Source organism: Rhinolophus sinicus, chromosome 3, assembly GCF_057876585.1.
Source record: "Rhinolophus sinicus isolate RSI-liver-muscle chromosome 3, RSI-T2T, whole genome shotgun sequence".
NCBI lineage: Eukaryota > Metazoa > Chordata > Mammalia > Chiroptera > Rhinolophidae > Rhinolophus > Rhinolophus sinicus.
In genome coordinates, this window is record NC_142503.1 from 32,783,795 (window position 1) to 32,811,270 (window position 27,476).

General features: G+C 36.2%; 1 protein-coding gene across 1 annotated transcript in view; it reads left to right on the forward strand.

Moving 5' to 3' along the window:
- The window catches only part of ITGA2 (integrin subunit alpha 2), an 87,727-nt gene that overhangs the window by 24,714 nt on the left and 35,537 nt on the right, over positions 1 to 27,476 (forward strand). Inside the window, exons 2-9 of the mRNA XM_019736238.3 lie at positions 95 to 215; positions 13,967 to 14,076; positions 16,462 to 16,553; positions 19,743 to 19,857; positions 20,030 to 20,157; positions 22,518 to 22,666; positions 25,946 to 26,096; positions 26,375 to 26,540. Coding sequence (XP_019591797.3) covers positions 95 to 215; positions 13,967 to 14,076; positions 16,462 to 16,553; positions 19,743 to 19,857; positions 20,030 to 20,157; positions 22,518 to 22,666; positions 25,946 to 26,096; positions 26,375 to 26,540 — 1,032 coding nt within the window. The remainder of the gene's footprint in view (positions 1 to 94; positions 216 to 13,966; positions 14,077 to 16,461; positions 16,554 to 19,742; positions 19,858 to 20,029; positions 20,158 to 22,517; positions 22,667 to 25,945; positions 26,097 to 26,374; positions 26,541 to 27,476) is intronic.

Consider the following 27,476-nt stretch of genomic DNA (forward strand, 5'->3'; position numbering starts at 1 on the left):
AAGTTTTTGTTTTTTTAATGGCATTTGAGAATTCTATTAAAAACTTATATTCACCAATTGTAATTATGGACCATGTTTTTATTTTTCTTAATAGGCATTTTAAATTGTTGTATGGCATACAATGTTGGTCTCCCAGAAGCAAAGATATTTTCCGGTCCTAAAAGTGAACAGTTTGGCTATGCAGTGCAGCAGTTTATAAATCCGAATGGCAACTGGTAAGAATATTCTCTTCTTTATGATTTTAATAAAAATACAAATAAGTTTAATATTTGACTGCAATTTCTTGTTTAAATTGGTGCATGAATATATTATTAATGGGTAGGCCTCAAATATTCTTAAATAAGGTATCTTTCTTTGAGAGTTGATAACTCTCAGATTGATAATGGGATGATGTAATGGTACTCTTTAAAAAACCTGGACAGAAAATTTTCTCTAAATATCTCATAGCAAATTCATAATATTAGTTTTGACTATTTAATAGATGATAGATAGAGAGAGAGAGAGAGAGAGATATTAGATAGATAGATAGATAGATAGATAGATAGATAGATAGATAGATAGATAGATAATTGTCTCCATTTCTTATACCATAATCTGGTGTATCCATTGAGCTTTGTAAGCATTCAACTAGCTGATGCTCTCTCTGCACCATTTCTAGATGGTAGAATTGTTCCCTAAATTTTCTCCTTCAGGAGAGCTTTGTCTGCTGGCTTCATTCTGAGTCAGCCTTCCCTACTTGGTGTGATAAGGGGTCCTCACAAGCATCCATGCAAAATGTACAAAGGTGCCTTTCTCTAGTGCATTTAGCATGTTGTATTTTTGCCAATAAGTGTCCCCAGTTATTTAATGCTGTGAAATGGTTACATTTATAAACCACTTTCATGGATATGGAAATATATAACCCCATTGCCAGTTTAATTTTCCCATAACAGTTATGAAAATAACCTCAGGGAAAATCAGATGATTCTGAAGTTGTCGTTAGGCAGCAGAGCTGTAGCTTGTCTTCTGTCACAGTTGATGGACGGGGTCCTGACATTGGTACCTTATTTCCCTGTTGCAGCAGAAGGCTCCAGACTCAACCTGGAGCTTTGGATCTTGGGTCCTGTGGAGGTCTTTCCAATGATTAAATAGGCTGTTGTTGGCTGATCAAACAAGAACTATAATTTATAACCTTTTTTTCTGTGTGAACTTATGTTTGATGCTCTAAAAAAAATTGAATTGAAAGAAACATTTACAATCCAAGTTATTTACATTTTGGAGTATGCCTGTCTATGGTGGGGAAACGAAATACAGTTATCACTCGAGAAGGTAGTGTTTCTCCAAAGGCATCTTGAACGAGGTGAATCATGAGGTGGGTCTTAAGGGACATAGGTGAATAGACTGGAAAAGTTCATTAACTAATGGGAGGAGACTTGGGAAGTAATGCATATTTCAGTTTGTCAGTCATCCGGAAGGATAAGAACAGTCTGGTTGGAAACCCAATGAATATAAGTCATCATTTGAGTGTGCATCTCTAACTAGTATCTTATTAAGCTTTGACAGTTGTAAATCATGGTAAAGGAGTCTAGAAAGATGTTATAGTCAGTATAGTTCAATGTTGGAATCTGCCAGTTGAAGTTGCTAATGACCCACAATTTTACATATCTAGCCCTGAATCTTTCCTTAACTGCAAACAACCATATCATACATCTCCACTTTAATGCCTACTTATCCAACAGTAAACAAATATCTGTCTTTCTGCACCAGCTGATGAGTCCAGAAATCCTTGACTCCTCTTTTTTTCTCACCTCCCCCATCTCTCTTCCATTAGCCAGTCCTATTGACCATACCACCAAAATAAATGACAATGGACCATTTCTCACCATCTTTTCTGCTGCCCCCTGATTGAAGCCAACACGAGCCTTGCAGGCACTGCTGTAGGTCTCAACTCCTGCTGCTTTTCTTACCCATCTTTACTTTCCTCATCACAGCCAGTGTGGACTTTTTAAAACAAGATGCAAATAATGTCACTCCCTAGATTAAACCCCTCTCTGGCTTTCCACTATAAGCAGAAAAGTTAAAATTCCTTAAAGGATGCTTCATGGTCTGGTCTCAGTCAGCCTCTCCTATCTCCTGTTTTACTCCGTCACGCTTGTTCACTGTGCTCCAAGAATTCTGTCATTTGTCTGCCCCTTGAACACACCAAACTCATTCCTGCTTCGAAAATTCTGCACATGCTTTACTCCTGGAAGGAACAGCCTTCCCAAGATCTTCACTTGGCTGGATGGTTCACATCTTTAGCACTTCACCACACCTCCTAGTCCCTCTCTAGCCTTTTGTGTTGATTTATTTTCTGTATAGCAGTTATCACTATCTGAAATTATCTTTGTTTGTTTATATGCTCATGACCTGTCTTCTTCCCTGTCTCTGAGGATAGGGATATTGTTTTGTTCACTGTGTGTCCTCAGAACCCAGAGTAGAACCTGGTTTCAAGTAGAAGCTCAATAACTATTTGTTGAATGAAAGTCTTATTTCCATATGATTCATCCAAGGAACTCTACAAAGTGAAGTATAGTAGATTGATTTAAGTATGAGCTGAACAAGACCTTCCGACGCACTCCACTCTGATGGTCTACTTCATAAGCGTGGCCTTGCTGAGGACAACCTAGCAGTAAGCTTGAGCTTATTCTTTTTAAGTAACAGTTTGTCTTAGTTAGTGTAACTCTAACTAAGAGAAAGAATCACCATCAGTAATAGATGTATTAGAAATGATAAGCCTATCAAGGATTGTAGGGCAACTCAACAATTGGTTACATTGCAGGTTGGAAGTTGAGTAAGACCAAAAGGGACAAAAAGTTGACTGGAACCTAGTATGCAGAGGCCTGGGAAACTGTGAGGCAACCATATCCTCTTTCTTTCTCCAGAATTCCTTCTAAGGATATAAAATATTGTTAAAGGGCAAGTGCATTAGCCCTGTGGTGAGATTCTGGTGCTGATAGAGTTATGTCAAGACCAAGAACACCAGACAGTTCTATATCCTGCCTTGGCCTTCTCATGACATTCCTGAAAGATGTATAAACATAGGACAATGGTTCTTAGGAAACAAGGTACCACTCTCTTATTGGCTGGGCTAGTGCTTTTAACTTCAGTGCAGAGTTTTGTAGTAGGGTGCAGTATTAGCTTTTCAAGGCCTTACTTCCCTCCAGCTCATATAACCATCCACTGGTATGAGCACACCCCACCACGCCAGAGGAAGAGAAGGCAGAGCAACTGTGTGACCTCAAGGGCTAAGCCCTGTGGAGGTGTTAGCAGGAAGGAAATAGAACAAAAGCTGGCCTGGATGCCAAGCAGGGTCCTTTCACTGATCTGGTCTTAAAAAGCAGAGAAGCAGAAGAGGCCAAGTCATGGACATGATCTTTTAATCCACTGCAGGCTAGAAACTATGTGAGGTGCAAAGTACAAAACAGACCTTGACTTTAAGGCATGTGGGGTAATCGGTGAGGAAGATTTACATGCAGAGTAGGCAGCCATGAATATTGCTGGAGACAGAATAATTGCCAACCCCTTGTAGCTAGCCATGTGTGTGTTCTTTTAGTGTCACTAGCTATATTAATTTACTATTAAGAGCTTATTTTCTGTTCCCAACGCCTGGGATATTAGAGGGACAAGGTTTCCTCCTGAGCTCTCTCTTTACAAAGGTGTCTTGCCGCAGAGGGCAGAGCGTGACAGGACCCAGGTGAGTGGGTTTTCCCACTCCAGTGCTGGAATGGGCCGCAATTAGGACAAGCAGCCTTCACAACTCTCGGGCTCAAGGAAAATAATATGAAGTTTAAAATCCAGAAATGCCTATTTGTTTTGACAATTGGCAATGTGCCGTTCTCCACTCCTAATTTATGACAGTTGCACAGATGTTATGGAAGTAGCAGATGTGGGAAGGACTGTTTAAACATTAACTTTCCTTCTGATACTAATCAAGTTAACTTTGGCACAGAAAGTGGTATTACTATGAATTCTTTTAAAAACTATGGATCTTTTTTCTTTAGATTATATATATATTATATACATAACATATGTTATGTATATAATGTATATTGTATATTATATATTATATATAAATGTCATATATAATATATGTTATATAGTCGTATATATTTTATATAATACACACATGCACACATATATATGTTATATAGGTATATATAATGTAACATGTTTTATATATAATAATTATATATATTATATATAATACATGCACACATATATTTTCTATATAATATAGAGGATATATATGTTATATATTATAATAATCATATGTCATATATGTTGTATATACGATACATATATAATACACACACACGCACACATGCACACACAATTTTATTTTCTTTACTCCCTTACTGCTGCTGATTTGGTACCGTTTTCCTCTGCTTACTTTGATTTTCTTTACAATCTGTCTTATTGAGCGCCAACTCCATGTCTCAGCCCTTTCCTTCCTTCTGACAACTCACAGCTCTAGTCTGAGTTTCCTTAAATCACACTCCACTGTTTTTAAAGTACAACTTTAGCTGTTCCATATGTCCCATGTTTATAAGAATTTATACGCACATTTCATATTGAGATCTGCAAGATTTTAACAAAATCTTTTACTAGTTTTATTATATTTTTATTACACTGAGGAATTTACTCTAGAAATAGTGGTGATATGGCTTTGAGAATTCTAGAGCCTTTTTAACAGTCTCAATTGCGCTAGATAATTTTCAAAGCAAGTTGACCTCCAGGCAAAGCGCCAGAGTACCCCTCTGTCCATAAGTAAAGTTGTGGTCTCTTCTCCCTTCCTGGTAGGCAGACAGTCATCCTGCCAGGGAGCCTTCCCTCATTTTACACACAGGATGTTCAAATGTAGATGATGCAATTCTTATCACAAACAATTGCACAAAGGATTGAGATACGTTTAAAATCATTTCCTGGAATCTTATAATTATACACACTAGTTCTGTTTGTCTACTCTGAAGGCCTATCCCCAAGAACAATCTGAGCTCATTTTATGACTCAAACACCTTAGAACATTGCAATCACTTGTGTAATGAGGACTGTCTGGGAACTGAGGGTATTTCCAGCTGTGGAAATATATGTTCTTGTTCCAGGGACGACTAGTGCATGCTTATTCCTTAAGAAAATAGGAGAAATACAATGAACATGTGTCATGGCCAACAAGAAAATTTCATCTACATGTGAGCTTATATTATAGTTTTAACTTTCTAGTTAAGAAAAAAACTTAATAAAGTTCTATGTGTGCTGTAAATACAATAGATTGCAAGAGATATGTCTGTAAGAGAATTTTAGATAAATAATAAAGAAGAAACATTCAATTTTATAACAAACATCAAAGATTATGTCCTATAGTATGTCGGTAATAACAACGCCTGGTATTTTTTTCAGTATTCTTTTCTTCACCAAACCCACACTATTCAGAATAATTCTAAGAGCTTTGTAAAATTATTGTCCCTGTTACAAATGAGGGGACTGAGACTTAGGTTAAGTAGTTTACTTAAGATTACAGAGCTAGTTAGGAATAAATCTAGGGTAGAGAAATGCAAAACAGAGATAAAGTGTGCTAAATGACCATATTTTTATAAATCTTTCAGGAGAGTGGCAGACTGCAATTGATAAATAATTTTTATAAATAATTTTATAAATTATATTTATCTATCGTTTCATATAAACTATAAAGTAACAGAATTTATAAATAATATTTAAATATCATTTCATATAAACTTTATAAAGTAAGAGAAACTTCCTTCCATATTTTCTATTGGAAGTTCTGTTACAGGAAAGTGTTTCCTGGACCAGGGTGACAGTTAGCATCTGTCTTTTTATTGTCTCATGGAGAAGGATTTGTCATTCTCATGTAAGCCAAGAGCAAGAGCAAGGGTTTTACCCTCAGCTTCACCACCACGAGCTGGGCAACTTCGAGAAAGTCACACAACCTCTCTGGGGCCCACAGAGAGTCCTATCACGACCAAACCTGTGTGCTTTGAGCACCTTGAGACAATAAATGTAAAGCACTTCGAAAACTAAACCACTGTGCATATGTGAGGTGCTCTCATGAGCACTGTATAAAAATATAAAGGAAGAAAATCAGGATTAATAACTAGCTCCTCCCTACAGCTCTCCCTCCACTGCTCCTCAACCATTTCTCATCTGTCATGGGTTAGCGTCCATGCATATTGAATTGGCTTCCGTCCATTTCTTCTTCTTGGCCATGAATGCTATTCTGATCCCTTTTCCAAAATAACCCTATCATTAGAGCCTTAAAATATTAGCCAATATCATCCTTTATGCTTCTTTCTAAGTATAAAATTCTCCTGCCATTAGGTTGTCCTGGCAGTGACATTTAACATGCTCACTTCATTAATTCACAGGGTTTGTGTTTATTTTAAATCCAGGACATATATTCCATTTTGTTCTTCCATTACATTTTAGTTATTTTCACTAACTTATAATTTAGTCCAATTTCTTTATTCTGTAAAGATATTAGAAATCTGACTTTAATATATTCTTTCCCTTTTATTTTAAGTCTGAAAAATTTGTCAATATTTTTATGAATGATTGTTATGCGATTGCCATATAATTGAACCATTTCTCAACACTATTAATATAGGTATGCAAATTGGCATGTCTCCTATCAACAATGACTTGCTCTAGGCAAGTAGTAGAGGCAAGATAAATAGGGAACCAGTACCTTCTAGAATCCCATGCATTACCCTAGTGTTAATTCACCTACATTTGTCACACCATAGTTGTTTATTTTTTCCCCACTAAGTTAAAATAATCTTTATGGCTAAAATGTTTTAATAGTTTGTGTTATTTATCATAAATAAAAGTCAATAGTGAAAAGGACACTTTAAATATTCCCTGCTCTGACTTGCTTTTTTCTTCCCCACTCTGGACATGAACTTGTGTGTATGCCTACAAACACACATACACACCCATGTTTTGTGACTTGCATATAGGAGAGATCTGTTACCCCAGGATCTTTCAATGAAGGATCCATGAAGACCTTCAATGATCTGTGAAAATCCTCTGTGCCTCACACGGTCGTCTTATCACTTTAAGCCTTCCCCTATGTTAACACCTGACTATCTCTTTGTGGAATAAAGTTCATTTATAAAAGTGAATGGCACTTACACATACACACCTTCCTGGTGGCTAGTTGCCTGAAACTTTTCCCTCCGTCTAACTCCATCTGAAGAAGGAGCTAGAGAATGCTAAATGGCACAGGTGAAACCTATTTGTTAATTTGTTTATGGCCCATATGGTTGGAAAACAATGAGTGCCTCTCCTCCAGAAGAGTTGTAAGCAAATGAATATGATAGAAAGAATCGCAGATCTAGGCCTTGTTACCAGTTAGACACTTAGACTCAGTACCTTTATATGAAAACAGGAACAGTTATAACACTTGGCCTCATGGAGAATTTATGAGGATCACAGGAGTTGATGCCTATAAAAAGTGTTTATGAACTGAGAAGCAGTTTATAAGTGTTGATTTTCCAATTTTTATCACTGATAAAACGACCATCTGCCAAAGTACCTAGCTGAAAGGTACTATCTCACGGGCTTTAATTTATAAAAATGTGGTGATCTTAAAATCATTTCTTTTCTCCCCACTGAGGCCCAAGAATTTATATCATCACAAGTCTTTAAATTGAATTGTTTCAGCTTTTGATTTTTAACTTCAGGAAAACTGCATGTTGGATGAGTCAACATAACAGAATCAGTTTTTATTGATTAATTTGCTTCCAGTGCAAAGGCTAATTTATGAGACAACAGTAATGCTTAAGATGTTTTAGCCATAATGAGCTTGGTAACAACGCATCCAGGGTAACTGAAAGACCTTGAGGGTTTAGCCCTTCCACCACCTGAGAAAGGCATCTGGTAGCCAGAGAAGTCTGAGGCAATATAATGAGGCCTAGATACTAAAAATTGCCTTTCAAAATATGCCAAGGAGTATAACTATTATAATAACAGTATTTCCTAACAAAAGCTAAAAACGACCTCTTTTTCCCTGTCTTCCTCTTTCCCAGAGATACAAACTCTTCACGGATGAATTCTTTGCATCATAAATTCTTTTTAGTTACAAGCAGGAAACAGGTAGCCCTATGGCACTCACCAGACCCCTCGTGTTGTCAGTGGCCTGGAACTACACAATATAAGGAATAATATTTATATTTATGTATTATAGGGTTCGAAATTTCTCACATTAAATGTGGGTATTATAGACAATTGGCTTCTAATCCCAAATGGAATATCCCCCTGGATGTCTGATAGATACCTCGAACTTAAAATACCTCATGCTGAACCCCGGAGCTTCTCTTACCTCAAAACCTTGCTCTACGGACAGTATTCCCCTTACCTGGCGATGGCCACTCAGTTCCTTTCAGTTTCTCAGCCAAAAACTCTGAGGTCATTCTTGACTCTATATTAAACAGCTAACCTCACAAGAAATACTGCTGGTCCTACCTTCAGAATATACCTAAAATAATGACACTGTAACCACCTCCCTCTCTACCATCCCCATAGGAGCGTTCCATCACCCCTTGCCTAAATTATTACATTTGCCTCCTAGCATCACTTTTGCCCCAATGCAGTCATTCTCAACAGAGCAGCCTTCAAAATCCTTCTAACATATGTCAGATCACATCACGACCGTGCCCCAAACCCTCTAATGGCCTCTTCATTTCACTCAGAGGAAAGCTGAGTCCTTACAATTTCCTACAAGTCTCTATGTGACCTGACCCCATTACTAATCTGACCCATCTCCTCCCACGCCCCGTTTGTTGCACTCTGGTCAGCCACAGGGCTTTTGCACTTACCGTTCCCACAGCCTGGACTACTCTTGTACCAGAGTCTTATGGTTTATTCCTTTATTTCCTTCAAGTCTTCGCTTAAATGTCACCTTCTCAGTGAGACATTCCCTAACCATTCTAATAAAAACCCAACACCTTCCACCCCACACTCCTAACTCAATCCTGTTTGTTTTTCCACAAAACATGGATCACAAAATCACCCTATATTTTACTAACTTATTAAACTTATTCTCTATACTTTCCTAGTAGAATAAGCTCCACAAGGCCAGAAATTTTTGACTGACTTGTTCACTAATGTATCCCCAATACCCAGTGCCTTGAATCAAGTCTGGCACATAGTAGGTCTGGCCACCATGTACAGCCTCATAGATTGTATACTGCACAAGGCCAGGGCACATCATTCATATGGGAATGGTACCCCCTGCAGTTGTGCGAATGTCAGCCCCATAGGATCTCAATAAACATTTGTCAAATCAAAGAAAACATGTTTTTCCCTACTATTTTTAAGTACCTCAGTTAATAACCCCTAGAAAAATTGCTTGGAGAGTTTAGAGAGACTCACAGACCAAAGGAAGATATTTATAACAGCCCCTGAATTGTGGGTTTAAAACTACCTATAGCACCATAAATACTGTTTACTAACGTAACAAAGTATTTTGAATTCCAGTGGAGGTGGGCAAATTGGCTATGTTTTGAAACTCTACATAATCACTATTTTCCCACAAGATAATTGAACAGTAAGTGTTATTTTAAGTAGTCTTGGAAGAATTCCCAGTTTCACTGTAGGAAAAGAGAAGTTTATATCTTGGGATTTTGTTTTGTTTAGAGACTCAGCACACACGACTGTTCATGCAGCTCTTTTGTCTGTCTGTGATTAAGTGAAATCCATTACTTCAAAGAGGCTTTGCCAAACTTCAACAGGGTTTACCCACTGACTTTTCCTGTTCCCTACCTTTGTAACATTCTCTCCTGGCGTGTCTCTTCCTGCTACAGCTGATTACCTGAAATTTTATAGGTAAATACATCAGCCTCCCTCATCTTCTTGTCTGATTAATTTAAGAATGTCACCGTTCCCTTGGAGTAGCCACTGGTGACGTCATCGCCTTTCCTTACAGGATGAGTTGTCAGGAAGCAGGATTTCACCGAGGCCTTTGGGTAGAAGTGGGGAGGAGACTGGAAACGTTGCCAATCAAGGAGGTGGCCGTGGTTTTAGAAACAGTCTTTGTAGTCACTGGCATTGCCCGTAGGCTACTAATTCATGTGGTTCGTGATATTTAAAAAAATGTGTCATATATAATGAGGATACCTTGTTGTTCTTCATCAGTCACCAGAATGGTCTGGTTTTCACTGTTTTCAGTTGTCTGTGTTAAGCGTTTAACGTGGCCTAATCCTGGCAGAGATGTATATGTATTCTCTGAGAGAATTTCAAGGACCTTCACATCCTTCTTGTTAAGTGTCACTCACTGTGCGGCGCTTGCCTTTGTCTCCTTCCGTCTGATTAATGGAGGAGGGCCTGCCCTCACAGTGGTGGTGGAGGTTTTGCTCCCGACACAGACTTCACAGTCAGCTTTTGCTGAAATAAACACAAGTGTGATGCATGGTAAATATGTGGAAACCGAATCAGGAAAATGTCCTGAGCTGCGAGGTTATCAATCCTGATTTCTTCGAAGAGGTGGAAGGAGGTGAGGGGGTGAGTGTCCAGGGAAGGCTTAGTCGATAGGAAACAGCAAGTAGCCTTTTGAGCTTTGTCACCAAGAAAATGGATAGCTAGTGGTGCAACTTTATTGCCAGAAGCTCTGAGGGAGAAAAAAGGGTTAAATTTTAGATGAGAAACACTTAATTTTTGTTCTTTAGTGTGTTTCTCTGGGCTGCGGTGAGGATGGATGGGAAATGTTCACAACAGAAGTTACTCAAATTACCACATTTGATACTATCTGAACATACTTTGTTCTTACCTGTGTTGTAAACAGGGTATCTAGAGCCTCCACAAAAGTGTGGATGTGCTTTTACAGGATGACCTTTGTCCTTCCAGGCTGCAGCCCCTCTATACACCACAAAGCCACACCCCCATCTCAGTAGGTGTGGCCTGACCCTCAGTTTCCACTTTCTATTCCTTGATGATTCTGGAACCTAACCCATCTTTTCAGATAGTTTTCCCAGTCTGGGCCCTGTGCCAGGCCTTCTTGCAGCTACAAAGGAGAATTGACTTAGGGTGATGAGCTTGGGCTTCAGAATCAGTTACATTTGGCTCTCACTAAGGGTGTGGACACGAGTAAGTTGCTCATCTCTCTTTGTCTCTGTGGTTCCATCTGTAAAATGGAGATAAAATAATCTTAGGCTCACTTTGCACATTAAATTAGATAATGTTTTGAAAGCCTCACACACATTACCTGCTGTCGTTAAGATTTGCTGTAATTAATAGAAATCCCCAGCATGCCAAGAAACAGACACACTTCCTACTAAAGTTTCTTGCTAGAAAGTGCTATTGTGTTCCCTACAAAGACTCCACAGTCAGCTTTTGCTTAAATACAAGTTTGATGCATAGGAGATATGTGGAAATTGAATCAGGAATAGCTGACAGAACAGTAAGAGTATAATGCTTTCCTCTCTGTTCCTCTCATCTTGGTTAAGTTTTTTTCACCTCTTTTTTTTTTCTTCTTAACTTGGACAAAAAGAAATTCTCAGTAAGAACATAATTAAAATTTTTCTACTTAACTTTTTCTCAACCAAGTTCTCTTAAATAATAATGTAGGATCATCCATTCATTTGTTTGTTTATTTGTTTTTTCATTCATTCTTTCAACAAGTAGTTACTCCGTGCTACAGCGCAATTCCTAGCCCTCGTGGACAGTTCTTCTCAAGGGGGGGATTTAGTCAGTAGGCAGGCAGTTACAGGGTAATGGGATAAAAACGGGGTTAGGGAAAGTCAGAGGCTATGGAGGTACTCAGGAAAGCCACCTTGTCCGGATTCAGAAGAGCCTTGGGACCTCCTGGAGCAAGTGGTGTCTAATGGGAGACTTAACTAATGAGTAGAACTTTGCCAGGCAGGGAACAGCATGTGTGAAGCAAGAGAGACTCTAATTTGGTGCAGGAGCTGAGTTCAGTATGATTGAAATACAGAGTTTCAGGAAGGTTCATGGAAAGAAACAGAGTTGGTGAAGTGAGCAAGAGCCAGATTATCTCCTTATTTCTTTCTTATACTTTAAGATGTGTCCTACACACAAAAATCCGAGGTAATGCTGTGTAGTCCCACTATGGAATGAAGACCAAGGACTTGTGCAGATAGAGAAAAACAAGCAGCTGGAAGACGGTTTTCACAGTACAGTCTTCAAAAGTTTCCCAGTTTCCTCTGAGTTGTCAGGAATTTCCTCTAAGTTGTCGTGAAGACCATCAGATATGCTCAAACATGCATTTCAAATCCTACTACTGATTCTCTCCCTTCATTAAGGCAAATATTGGGACTTACCAATAGCCCACATTTAGGTGTCTGTATTTTTCAAAACCTTAACGTATATGCCTGGTATTATTGTAACCCTATCTATGGGTAATATTTTAATAGGTAAATCATGCTAAATTTTTTGCTCATAAAAAGACAAAACTCTTTCAACTCTAACCTTAATCAAAGTTAACAGAATTAAAGTATTCAAGAATGCTCTATAAAATATAAGTTTGAGAATAATTACATAAGATGAATAAGGGGAGAAACTTATTACTGAATCATTAACTGTCTCTCAAAATAATCCGTATTTTCCTCTTTCCATGATTGTTCTTGCTGTTTTCTCTGCTAAGAAGGCCGACTACCACCTTCATCCTTTGATATTCATTTTTGTATTCTTTGTCCATTTTAATATTTGTTCCAGAGGGGAACTTATTCATGTGTTTTCATTCATTTGTATTATTATTACTTTAGTTGTCATGTATTTAAAACATTTTACTAGATTTAGTTAACAGAAGTGTGCCTTAGACTTCTTTTTTATCCACTGTAGCACTTAGCTTGGGCATGTGTTGTTTAATTGATAATGATAGGATATTTATACAGAAGGCCTATGAAAGAATTTAAGTTTCATAGATTATCTATCTGTGATAATCTATGAAACTTCTCAACTTTGACAAAGAAAAAATGTTGACTCAGATACTCTTCCTTAATAGCTGAATGCTGCTGAATAATTAACCTGCTATAGTTTCTAAAAATCAGACTGTTTTGCAGGCTCCTGTCCATTTCTCTGTGACCAGAGAGGTTCTACAGGGAAAACCATAGTCTCTAGTTGGGGAAGCTCAAAAGGAAGTGAAACTGACGAAGGGGAGGATGTGAGCACCCATCTCTGACCTCTATATCCTGTATTATTGCTGTAAACATGATACACATAAGGAGAACCCCGTAGTGCAGTTGCTTTGTAATTTTGCTAATGATCCTCTTATATAGACAATAAACATAAAGCCACTTAGCTAACTCATCTGTTTGTTCCCTAAGTAATATACGAAAGTGCTTAGGGAATAGAAACACTTAACAAATGTTAGTTTCTGTTTTTGGTTTTAATATCGTTTCCTTCTTTACAGTTATGCTGACCAATATGACAGCCACTAGCCATCTGTGGCTACTGCACACTTGAAACGTTACTATTGTTTATATTGATATGTGCTCTAAGCATAAAGCAAACACTGAATTTCAAAGATTTGGAATGGAGAAAAGTAATGTCAAATAGCTCATTAATAATTTTTATATTGATTGCATGTTAGTTTGGATCTATTGTGTTAAATAAAGTATAGTCTTTAATTTCACATGTTGCTTTTTATTATTTTATTAATGTAGCTACTAGGAAACTTAAAATTACATACGTGGCTCACATTTGTGGCTTGTATTATATTTCTGTTAGACAGCACTGCTTTAAAGAGGCCTCCCTGGGAGTTGTGGCAAGACAGCTGTATTGTAGACATTCATCAAGGATCTGATCAGCAAAGGGGAAGGAAAAAGATCAAATTTTAGCTGAACAAATACGAACTATTCATGCATTAAAAATTGAAATCAAATGTGGTTTTCTTTTTCATTCTTGTGGTTAATTTTATCTTTAAGAAACATTAGCTAACATGCTATATCTAATGAAAAAGAATTCCTATTTCTAGGTTACTAGTTGGCTCACCTTGGAGTGGCTTTCCTGAGAACCGAATGGGAGATGTGTATAAATGTCCTGTCGATCTGTCTACCCCTACGTGTGAAAAACTCAATTTGCAAAGTAAGTTGTAATTAGCATTGTGATATTTTACAAATACAATCTGATTTGTTATATACACGATTAAAAAAATAACAAAACCAATGATAGCTCTAGCTTAAAGAAATACAGACAGCTTTTTTTGCCTTTATCTCTTTAGTCATATGGGCCCAATTATATCAAAATTTCCAAAACAGTTTGAAGACTTGATTTAATAAGGTGCCTGGGAAATATGCAGCCTCCTGTACCATCTGCCCCTCCCCAGACTATGAACCAGTTTCAGCCAGAGTTTAGGATTATTTTGTTGATTATTTACAAAAATCTGAGGCTATCCACACCAAATGATTTCATGCTAATAAAATATATTCACAATTGGGAATTATCTGTAATTGTTTGTAATTGCTATTTTAATTATCCACATCAGATGCTTTCTATTAAGTGCAAAAAGTTATTAAAGGTACAAGACTGGAAACCTAAATGAGTCATAGTTCCACACAGCATTTCATGATGCAAGTAAAAAGTTACTTAATTTGATCATCATCATCATCATCCAAAAAAGCCAGCACTGAGGAGTCTTAGCATTCTGAAGAATTAAGGCCTGGATTAGGAACATACAGTGTTACGGAAATCAAGGGGAAAAGAGATTCAGAAACAGTGATTAAGACTTACAAACAAAGGTGGGAGTGTTTCTTACATGTTTCCATATACTTGCTTTCCAGCACCATTTCTGGCTCAATAAACCTATTTTTAGTGAGGTGCAAGGAATATTAGTGGTGTCAAATGATAGAGGTTGAAGAATATGAGGATTGATTGCAGACCATCATTGTATTTAAGGAGGTTGTGGGTGGTCTAAATGAGTGCTTGCCAAACATTTTGAACACTCACCATACATACATAACATATATATGAAACATACATAGTATATATGATGCACATATAATAGATATATATGATACAGATATAAATATGTATGCATGTATAAAATCTGTGAAAATAATAAAAATATATACATTAGGGGTGAATGCTCAAAAGTTTTATTATATCACCCCTAATGTTTCATACCCTCTAACTTTTGAACACTCACCTCTAATGTAAATATTCTATTTTAAAAAATTATTAACATATACATGTACTGACATATTATCTTCCTAAATAAAAATGAATTTAAAAGAATAAAAACATGCACATAGAAGCTTTATTATTTTCTTTCTGTGCTCCATATTATCATATTTTGTAACTTTCTTGTCTAGAGTATAAATCCAACAGTGTTGAAAGAAGAACATAGATTACAGAGAATTTAGGAGTGGTGAGTAGTGAACAAGTACAAGGAGTGAAAGTAGACTTTTCATAAGTTGAGCAGTGAAGAAGAATTGGGGAAATAGTTCAATGGGGCAGCAGGGTTAGGGGAAGATTTTCTAATAAAAAGGGGGTGATCTTATTTGTAGGGAGAGTGGAAGGAGGTGATAAAAAGAGAGTGACTCATAGTAAAGAATAGAGTTAACTGGATGGAATTAACATCACTGGTCCCTAAGAAAATAAGTCCTAGAAAAAATGCTCCCTTCTCTAAAACACAAAGGAAAGAGAAAAAGTAAGAGTTCTAAGAATGGACTTTAGGTAGACAGGAGCGAAGCTGAGATTATCCTTTGAATGTGATTATGTTCTCTGCAGTATAAACAGGTTATTCAAAGAGTGATGGGATCTGAGTTGAGTTTGGAGGCTTGAGAAGAAGGATAAAGTTTTCCAACAGTCAACTTGAGACATGGGTAAATGAAAGTGGCAATGTTGGCTTGGCAGAGATTAAACAGCATGAGTAAATAACATTATTGAGGAGAATTGCAATGTTCAGTAGCTGAACAAGGGATACAGTGGGTGATGCCCCGGTTCAGTGGGAGAGGAGGCTGGAAACATTTGTTATTCTCCATGATTAGTCTCATTATTTCCTTTTAAAATTCACTCACCTTTGAGCCAGATTCTACCATATGGCATTCCTTGATAATACTTTAAAGATTTTTTTTCTGATCCAGAATGAAACCTTAAATAGTTACCATGACCTTGGAAGGAACTAGGATGGCAATCTGGAGACCAACTGGTATCCTCAGAGGTGTTTTGTTTGGCCAACACTTTGTTTTTCAAAAATTTAAATTTAAATGCCTATATTTCATGCCCTCTCCACACTCTACACAGTAGTATCTTACATCTGCAGTCTCACACGTTTACAGGAGCTCCCTGATCACTGAGGCCTCTCATTTCGTTATATCTGACGATATATTATATTTGATGCAAGCACCTGGAGAAATTACATTAAATCTCATGCTATATATACACATGAGTGTGCGTAGGTTTCTTTTAACAACTTTAAATATATGGTGAAACTTTAGTCGCTCTTTAAACTTTTTTTCCCTTTGAAAGCTTTCACGAGCATTCCCAATGTTACTGAGATGAAAACCAACATGAGCCTTGGCTTGACACTCACAAGGAACGCGGGCACCGGAGGATTTCTCGTGAGTGTTTACTTTTCAAATCCTCATTCCCCTCAAGAAAGTATGAAGTCGGTGTCTCTCACCATCCCTCCTGTCAATTCAAATCTTCAGGTGTAAATGTTAGAGCTTGCTTTTTGGTCAGTCATGCTATGTAGATATCCAACATGAAATAGCACTCTGTTGATGTGTAGGCTTCTGAAGATATTCAGCAAAAACCATCGCCACAGAGTGTTTTGGAAAAGGGGAAAAAAAGTGGCATCAATTCCTTGCCCTTGGAAAATGTGCCTGGTTTTGTTGATAACAGAATTCCAGGTCTCATTTCTCCTTCCTCTAAGAACATTCAAGATAGGTTACCACTAATTCAGGAAGTAGGATTCATAGCCAAAAAGTATTTTTGTTTTTAATCATTTCCTCTAACCTTTGGCTAATCTGATATTATTGAAGGCATAGCTCAGTCTCTCATCTTATTTTATGTTAGTGTTTACTTTCGCTTTGTTTCTAGAATGTTGTCAAAAGACATCACAAATCAGTGAAATAGAATGCCTTATTTAACAAGGTGGGACAATTAGTTGGTTAATAACTTGCATATCCAACTATACTTTCAAGTGAATTAAAGAGTTAATATATCAAAGTAGAAGAAAGTAGAAATTTTCTGAGGGAAGAATTTCTGAGTTTAGAACTAACAGAAGAAATAATATAGGAAATTGTTGAAAAGATTTGACTATATAATAAAATTAAAACCTTTGCACATCAAAAAAAGTTTAACGGCAAATGAAAAGCCAATTTTAATATACATTTCCACCAGCATACCCTAGATGTATCACCATGTTAAAATTGTCTTAGAAAGCTTATTTTACCATCTCATTAGTTATAGCTATACCATTGACATGCTAACCTAGAAGTCTATGTGTATGAGTATAACTGGATTATTCTAAAATGTAATCAATTTTGAACAATATCAGTCATCTTTTCACTAACAGATATTAGTATTCAGACAGACTTCGGCCCACTAAGTAAATTAAGTATTGCTTATAATATGTGTTCCATCAGTGCATAAATGAATATTGCAATGAATTTTTGTGGTTTATAATATTCCAAAATCCTTATAATAGAATCACTTTCATCTTTTTTATTTGCTTGTTTGTTTTTAAAGTTGAATAAATTCAGAAAGAGTAATATATTGAGATATAGGGATTAGAGAATGCACTGCAAAAGTTTTTAACCTGTAACTTCAGATAGAGTAAAATAAAATTGCATGAGAATTTAAGAGATTAATTTAACAAAGTAGGGAGCAGAGAGGGAGAGGAAGGTAGCAGGGAAGGAGAGGGGGAAAAATAAAGAAGAAAGAAAAAAGCCAAAACTTCCTTTACATACCTAAAAGATCAAAACCTTAAGATACTCTTAAGAATTATTTGGAAAAGACTGACAATCATCACATTTTTTTGAACCTTCTTAAAGTTCTGGGCTTTAAGCAGGAATGTAGTTTTGGCATTAACAATTGGCATATTCTAATTTCAATTTCTTAATGCTGTTTTCCATTGCTTTTAAAGCAAAAGGAATAATTTTTTGAATATTTCATGAGTTATTATTTTTCATGGTGATTAGAAAAAACAACTTGGGGATGGAGATATAAGAATCAATAATTGTATCTGTTGTTTGATGAACTACCAAAGGCATCAATTATGATTCCCCCCTAATTGGCAAAATGAACCAGTTTTATAGGGGGGAAAACTAGCCTTGTTCATCGAGCATGAAATCTGACTACAGCTGCTTTCTTCTCCTTTAAGCTACCAACAATTAAACTGGGTCAGATAAATTTCCTTTTATTTTTCCAATAGCTTTCTGCAAGTCCACTCTTTTCTGTTCAATTTTAATAACCGGTCCACAGCTCAACATAATGTCAAACTTTGTAGATGTTTAAGATCTTGGCTTCACTTCTCTTTCCCATTTTCTTCCCTTTTACATCTAATGATTTTAATATTATTTGACCTAATATTTCCAGTGTGCTTTAGCCATGATTTAATCAAGAGTCCTTGGCATTTAAGGGCTGCTGAAAACGGGAGACTTGGGATTGGGTTAATGGAGAGATGAAGAACTGAAGCACAGATGATGTGGGCAAGAAGACAGAGTGCCAGCCTGGATGACTAAAGGTTTCAGGGATTGGAAATAAGTGTTCTGAAGTCCTCAAAGAAATCTTTTATAGCAAAGTTAAAAACTGGCAGTTCATGGACCTCATTTGTATTTGTTTAACATACAGAGAGTTGTTGTTGTTGTTGTTTTTTAAACTGGGGATTTTCACACAAAATTTGTCCTCGTTGACTTTCCTTGAAAAGTTGGGAGCTCTGGCAGCACCAAGCCTGTTTCACACCAATCAGTGGGCAGGAGCCGCAGTAGCTGTCCCTGAGTATAACACATGGGCTCTTCCTGCACCTTGGTGTCTACCTGGCCCCAAGCACCCTTGTAGGTTTCCTACCTGGTCCTCGAACACATTTGGGTTTATGGTTTCTACTGAATACCGTGTTTCCCCAAAAACCAGATCGGGTCTTATTTTAATATTTGCTCCAAAAGACACATTAGGGCTTATGTTCAGGGGATGTCATCCTGGAAAATCATGCTAGGGCTTATTTTCCAGTTAGGTCTTATTTTCAGGGAAACACAGTAGTATACCTGGAAGGGATAAGAGGATGCTAGCTAACAATTATATACCACTTCCTATTTACCCAGCACTGTTCTAACTCTTTTATACCTATCAATCCATTTAATCTTCATAACAACTTTAAAAAAAATAGAAGATATGATTATCGTCATTTTACAGATGAAATACCTGAGACCCAGGTAACTGAGAGACAAGAAATGAACTTCACACTCATCTTTCTTCTGGGTGTTCTCTGGAAGGAAAGCACCCCTTTGCTCTGGCTTGGTGGGTGACCCAATAGGCTCCTCCCTCCACAGACACCTGCCCTTGACGGTCCCAGTGCCCCTCTGCCCTAGAGAGACCTGCCACTGGGCACTGTATATCTGCCATCTCCCTCACTTCTGCTGGCTCTGGCTCACTTTCACTCAAAGGAATTTTTTACCTATTAGTTTCAAGAATTAACAATTCTTACTATTTTGTGAAAGAACAGAAATGATTTTTGAGTTTCACAAATGGAAAGGTAGAGGACTAACATCACCCGTGTTTTGTCTCTCATTGTTCTCATGGTTTTGAAGACATGTGGTCCCTTGTGGGCGCAGCAGTGCGGAAGTCAATATTACACAACTGGAGTTTGTTCCGACATCAGTCCTGATTTTCAACACTTGGCCAGCTTTTCCCCAGCAGTGCAGAGTAAGTTAAGAATGTGCAGAGGGTGGGAGCAATGCCTTGCATTAAAAGAAGGGAAAACATTTATCAATGAGTGCCACCCAACCCCTCAACTCTATTTTAAGTCTCATTTTCATACGGGCGTGAAGTCTGACTTACCTATGGAAATCTGTTTCTCTTATCATCCTCTATGTAGCCTGCCCTTCCTTCATAGATGTTGTGGTTGTATGTGATGAATCAAACAGTATCTATCCCTGGGATGCAGTACAGAATTTTTTGAAAAAATTTGTACAAGGCCTGGATATAGGCCCCACAAAGACACAGGTATGGACATCAATAATCCATAAATTAACCCACAGCTTTCTTTCTGAGAAAATATTGTTAGATATGAGGTCTTAATTTTCACATTTGTCAAATCCCCATATTAATTGCATACGACTATAATGGTAATCTTGAAAGTTAATTGACACTTGTACTACATTGAGTTATTCATGTATGACTTTGCCCAATGCTGGTCTTTCAGTTTAGATTTCTATTTCTGACACAGGCATTGGACACAGAATATAGCATTTTAATCCTCTTTACTTCTTTATTGTTTTCTCTTCTAACTCATGAATTTATCAGTAAATTTTACAGTCCAGTATGTATTTTTTTCTTTACACCCACTCGGACTAGTAATGAATTTCTTTTGTTTACTCCTTGCTGGTAAAACAATTATCATTGAATTCTGGGATTTTTGTACATAAGTTTGTAGATAGTATAATTCTACCATTTATTATTGCATCATCTTTTATCATATTCGAGCCTAACTTCCTTTTTTTTTTTTCTACACAGGACAGGTCTTTTCATCAATATAGCTCTCTATATTTTAAGGAGTCTTTAATTTACTTTTCTGCCTTCTTGAGGTAGGCAACCAAAACTCGGGAGCAGAAGCTTCATGCTTCTATAAAACTAACTAGCATTTATTTTTAAAGCTCTGGAGTTGTTTTTCTTTATTTCTTTCTCATTGGATCTGCTATTTCGTGGGTCAGTGCATTGTAGCAGTACATTGGACCAGTATCAACAGGGACCAGTTCACGGAGTTGCCAGTGTATCTTCTTGTGTTGCAAAGGATTCTCCGGTGTTCAACATCTAGTAACAATTGTTGGAACATTTTTCCCCAAATACTTTGCTGTTATCTATATTGACCTTTGCTTTTCTGCTTTCCTACACAACATTATATAATCTTGTTATACTTTTTTCCCATTGAAATTGCTTCTTAATACCACGAGGACATTAATGTCTGCCAAAACTTTGGAGGTTTCAGTGTGGGTTTTCACCAGAAAATTCTGTTAAATAAGACTAGGTATAGCTCTGGTTTCTGGAGAGTATCACTTCACTGGTAAAGCCGCTCATAAGAGAAGTTTTCCTCTGCATCTGTTTATTTTCTCTGTCTCTAAATGAATTACCCCCATAACATGACTTATTTTGATAGTCCCTAGTATGAAATGCACAGCCCCCGTCTTCTTGTCATCCTATCCCAATGCATCTTCTTCATCTCTAGAGGTGGTTTTACTTAGTCCACTTATTGCTTTCTAAATGTGACCTTTCTGTAAGTCTTAATATACCACATTTCTTTAAATCCTCTCATTAGCCTTCCCCTTTCCCACACAGAAGTTCTAGGGCCGTGTCATGGTAGTTACAACCATCTTCCTCTCATTCTAGACTTTGAAATCCTCAGAGTTATTTTTGATCCTTTCTTCTCTCTCAAGTCTTCCAACTTATCCTAAAGGGAGGGACCAAGTACTATCATATTTTTGTCATCTACCCAGTGGCTGGTTAACTGCCTTCCTAGCAAAAGTAGCTGATTAAACTCAGAAATCCAGGCCTTGCCCCTTCCATCTTCCATATATGCTGACCTGTGTTTCAGAGACACTTTTTCCACTGATCTCTTATTGCCACTTCCTGCTCTGGAAGCCCCAAATCCTAGGCATAGAAAGTGATCAATGCTGAGGACAAAGTCATTAACAGAAGTGTTTGACCATCTTGATATGAAGGATTAGGATTATGTGCCTGAATATCTTGTTCAGAAGTTGTTCTGTTTCTCAGTTCTCTCAAATCATTCTCTAGAATGGCATTTTCTCAGAAGGCCAGAAACTCTTGCCCCACATGCATATAGAGCATCTTTCCTCCTGTGGTTAGAGGAAATGCAGCACAATAAATACATCCAAATTGACTGCATTGTTTTTTCTTGTAGTTAACGCTAATTGTTTTTTTATTTTATAATTATCCTCAATTGATGAGATGTAATCTTTAATCTATGACTTCTTATAATTCTTTGCATGTTTATATCCATTGTTAATTTAGAAAATTATATCATTTTAATCTTCCTCTTATGAACTTTATTCTAATACTTATCCATATTAAAATAGTATAGGACAATGCTTAAAAATTTACAGCTATAACACTTGAGAACCAAATTATACACAATAGTACTTCATCTTGCTTATTAATAAGTACTGCTACTGTACATTTACAGCCTCTAACAAAGTCATTCCATTGGAAGAAAAATAACTTCTTATGAACAAAGTCCAAATTGATTCCCTTAAGTCAGAGTCTAGATGCACTTTTGATTTTCATTCTATTGGTTAAATAAAGATGATTTATAACTTAATGGCAACTCTAATAAACTTCTGCTCTTGCAGGTGGGATTAATTCAGTACGCCAATAATCCAAGAGTTGTGTTTAATCTGAACACTTATAAAACAAAAGCTGAAATGATTAGAGCAACATCCCTGACACGCCAACATGGTGGGGACCTCACAAATACATTCAAAGCAATTCAGTACGCAAGGTAAGTTATGAAGCTAACAGGCCAATATTTTGATAAAATAGAAGTTCTTATAAATAACAAAAAGAAAAGACAAAGAAAAATAATATACCTGGTATCCACACTTAAATCAGAAATAATAAAGAAAAGTTTAAACATTCTGTAACTTAAACACTTTGAGAAGGCAGTAGGACACGTAATTTAAAAATCTTTGATTTCTAGTTTTTTCACGAAATATTGCATGAGTTTTTAAGATTTTATATGACATAAATGAACTTAAAAGACCTTAGGTTAAAACAGTAGGAAACAGCAATCTGGAAGTATTTGTTAATATTTATCATGGCTACAAACAACTTGAGCTAATGGAGCACTTCATGCTAATTAAGAATGGCCATAGAATCTTAAATGTTAATGACCTAGGAGTCTGAATCCAATTGAATGGGTTTATAATACTCATTACAATCTGGAGCAATGTGGATTTTACAACTATATAGCACTCTCCTAATTCTTAGCTCAGTTTCTCTCTTTTTGACCTTGTCCTTCACTCTGCTCGAATCAGATGCCTTTACAAAAATGCTAAACACTCTCCTATTGGGGGAAGGGGGTTATCACTTTGTGAGGGATACAAATGATAAATGTCTAACTATTACATTGTTTCATACACCTGAGACTAATAAAAATTTTTTTTTTTAAATGAAGATTAAAAAAAATATGACAACAATCAGCACACCTTCCCTTAAACCTACTTCCTGCCTTTTTCATCGTGTTGTTCATCCCTTCCTTCTTCTTATTCCTTCTTTCCATTAATTACTTGAAAGAAGTGTCTATACTCCCTCCCTCCACCTCTTGAAACACATGGCTCTGCCACCAGGTAAACGTGGCCCCTTAATCACCCAGCAACGCAGTGGTCCTCCTCAAGGCTCACCTCTTTAGCGTCTCTTGAACATTCGGTGATGATGAGCACACACTGCTATTCCTGCTCCTGTTGCCATGACACCACAAACTTCTAGAATCCCTTCCAATTTTTGTCAACAATTTTGCCTCTTCACGGGCTCCTTTTCCTATTTTTCTTTCACTAAACAGAGCCCTCTTTTAGTTATAGCCCTTTTCTCTTAGGCATTGTACCCATTTTCACAGTATCAGTGTCAGTCCTGTGTCAATTACCCCATTGCTATGTCAGCTCTGAACACTCCCAAAATTCACACAGGGACCCAGGTGATACTGAGTGTTGGCTCACTTTTCAAATTCAATACATCCTAAACTGGCCTTATTCTTTTCCCTACCCCTCCTCATGACTTTGTTATTTCGATTCAAATAGGCTACTGCCTATTCCACCAGCCATTGAGACTAAAAACTTGATGGCTTTCTGTATTCTTTCTGTGCCTCCTTAGGTTTTGCATCTGATCAGTCACCACATCCTGTCATTTCTGTTTCTGAATTTCCTTGTATTTGCACCTTCTTTTCTCTGTGGGTATATTTTAGTTAGTGTTTCTATAAACTGGTGACTCTCCCTATATGTCTTGAAGGACTATGACAGAACTTGGGTGATTAAAAAGAAAAAGGCTAAAAGATAAGATGTCCTTTTAAAACACCATGTCAAATATAAAAGACCCACAGAAAAAGTTAATGGGTTTGATTATATCAAAATATAAAATTCTGTACAGAAGTAATATCACTAAAATTCAAAAGATGATTAATGAGTTGAAATTATTTACAGTATATATGCCTGGATAATTTTCTTTGTTGACAAAAGATGTTACTAATCATTAAGAAAATGATAAATAACAAAGAAAAATGGGCAAAGATAAAGAAGTATCGAGTTCATAGAAAAAGAAATTCAAATGGCTAATAAACATATAAAGTGTTCATTATCCCTTCATAATGAAAAAATGCATATTAAAACTGTAGATATATATTATTTGTGACTTCTCAGAATGCCCTGAATTAAAAAGTTTAATAATCGTCACTGTTAAGGAAAGGAAGTGGTGAAATGTATTGTTGTACACTGATGGTAATATAAATTCCTTGAAGTTTTTGAAGGTCAATTTGACATTATCTATCAAAACTAGAAATATATATATATCCTTTGTTCCAGTTATTTTATCATACATATGCATTTGAAAATGTATGCCAAGATATATACACAAGGACATTAATTACTTATAAAATTCAAAGTGGCCTAAATACCCAATAATGGGGAATTTGTTAAATAAGTTATGATGCCTCCAAACAATGCCATATTATACTATTGTTAAAAAAAACACAAAGGCATCATACGTGCTGGTATGGAAAGATCTCTATCAAAATGAAAAGCAACTATATAGAATATGCTTCCATTCTTGTAAAGATATACACCTACATAAAACATTTTCTAGAAGGAAACATAAAATGATAATAATGAGTACCTTTGGAATAGGGGCTTGGTATCAAATTTTTGTTTTATATGTTTCCAAATGCTTTGATTTTTTTTTAACATGTATATTTATTACATTAAAAAAAATGTGTTGAAAAAGTAAATGATGCAAATTCAATGAGTAAAATTTATAACAGGAATGAATATCGTTGCGCTATTGATTAGTATTAATGAATGTATTTATTTATGATTTACTTACAGGATGGGGAATATAATCAATAATGTTGCATAGATTATGTAGGGTGCCAGATAGATACTGGACTTACGGGGGGGATCACTTCATAGATTATGTAGATGTCTGACCACTGCACTGTACACCTGAAGCTGATACAGAATAGTACTGAATGTCAACTATAGTTTTAAATATATATATATATATGTTTACATCACAAGATGTAAAGTACAGCACAGGGAATATAGTAAATGGTATAGTAACCATTATATGTAATGTTAGAGGGATAGTAGATGGGGAGGGGTTTATCACTTTGTGAGGGGAATAGATGTCTAATCATTATGTTGTTTTGTACACCTGAAACTAATAATAAAAATAAAACTGAAAAAATAGTATTAGTGGATTTAAGTTTCTTATCAAAGGTAATCCATAAGTCTAAGGATTCCTGATATAAATATGTACATACAAGTAATACATACACACACCATGGAACCCATGGAAATTATTTTTAATGCCAAGCAAGACTTATATTTTTATGTTTCTCTACAAACTATAAGTAGAATGTACTTAAATATGTCTACAGAACTGACATGGAGAGAATGTCTAAGTCACTATAGGTTATGCTTAAAGAAATCAGTTTCATATTTATATTTCTCATCAGAGGTCCACATATTAACTTCATCTTTTGATAGTGAATCTTTAATTTTATCTACCACAGAGATTTCGCTTATGCAGCATCTGTTGGTGGACGACCAGGTGCTACCAAAGTAATGGTGGTTGTAACCGATGGTGAATCACATGATGGTTCAATGTTGAAAACTGTGATCGATCAATGTAACAATGACAATATACTGAGGTTTGGCATAGCAGTAAGTGGATTTTCTTTTTAACTGTCTCTCAGTTGATGGGTAAATGTTTCTTTATATCATCACTTCCTAAGACTGCCTTTCTTGTTGGCTCTCAAAGCTTTATATTAAAAAAATTTTTTACTCTATCCCTGCTTCTTGCTGATTTTCAGTACCATCAAGTAAGGGATGTGGATTTAATCCTCCAGAGGACCTACTGTAGTGTTCAGAAATAGCCCAGAAAGTGCTAATTAGATAATTGGAATATAGCAGTAATGACCTTTTTCCCCTCTCTTTTCAAGGTTCTTGGGTACTTAAACAGAAACGCCCTTGATACTAAAAATTTAATCAAAGAAATTAAAGCAATTGCCAGTATTCCAACAGAAAGATACTTTTTCAATGTGTCTGATGAAGCAGCTCTACTAGAAAAGGCTGGGACAATAGGAGAACAAATTTTCAGCATTGAAGGTAAAAGAATTTCTTCTTTCCAAAACTGTTTTCAAGAATTCTTGATTTTATTACCACCTATTTTCTCTATTAATGTTAACTTGTATGCCTTGTATGAAAAGAACTCTTATAAATCAGTTAGAAAAATAGGCAAAGAACATGAATAAGTATTTTATAAAAGATAAAATACCAATGACCAATAAACATAAGAAAATATCCTCAATTTCAGTAATTATTTAAAAAAATAAATCAACTTTACTTGGTACGTAAAAGATAGCAAATAATGTCTAATCTTGGAGAGATTAAGGAGAAGCAAAAAAGCTCATACATTGTTGATAAGATTATAAATTGTATAACATTTTGAGGGGCAATTTAGTAATATCTCTTATAATCGTAAATAGTTTTACCTTTTTGCACTAGTAGTTCTATAATCATAAAAAGTTTTCCTTTTTTTATACTGTGTTATATAATTTCTGAAATTCTTGAATTTGTTTACAAAAACATGTATACTTTAAAATTAGAAAAATACAATGAAGATTTTTAGTAGTTCAGATTTTGAGGAAACATTATATTTACCAGTTCTACAGTAATTTACTTATATGGCCTTGGAAGATCTAGTCAGTGTAGAAATATTTCATGTTCAAGAACTCATTATATGGAGGACTGAAACATACTGAGTACAAAATCCCACATGACCCAAATCCTGGATCCTGATGGTTAACCTAAATAACTTTCAGCAATAAAGAGCATATTTTATTGAGCACCTACTATATGCATCATGAACTGCTTCTGAAATTGGGTCCAAGGGGATTTCATAAATTAAGTATTCATTGCTCAGTCATATCTTCATCTCCTGATTATCCACTGGAAATTTCTATCCAAAAAGTTATGTTAGTTCTTAAACATCCTGTGGTGCTTCTAAGTTCTTTAAATCATCCTCAAAGTCTAATGTGCCCT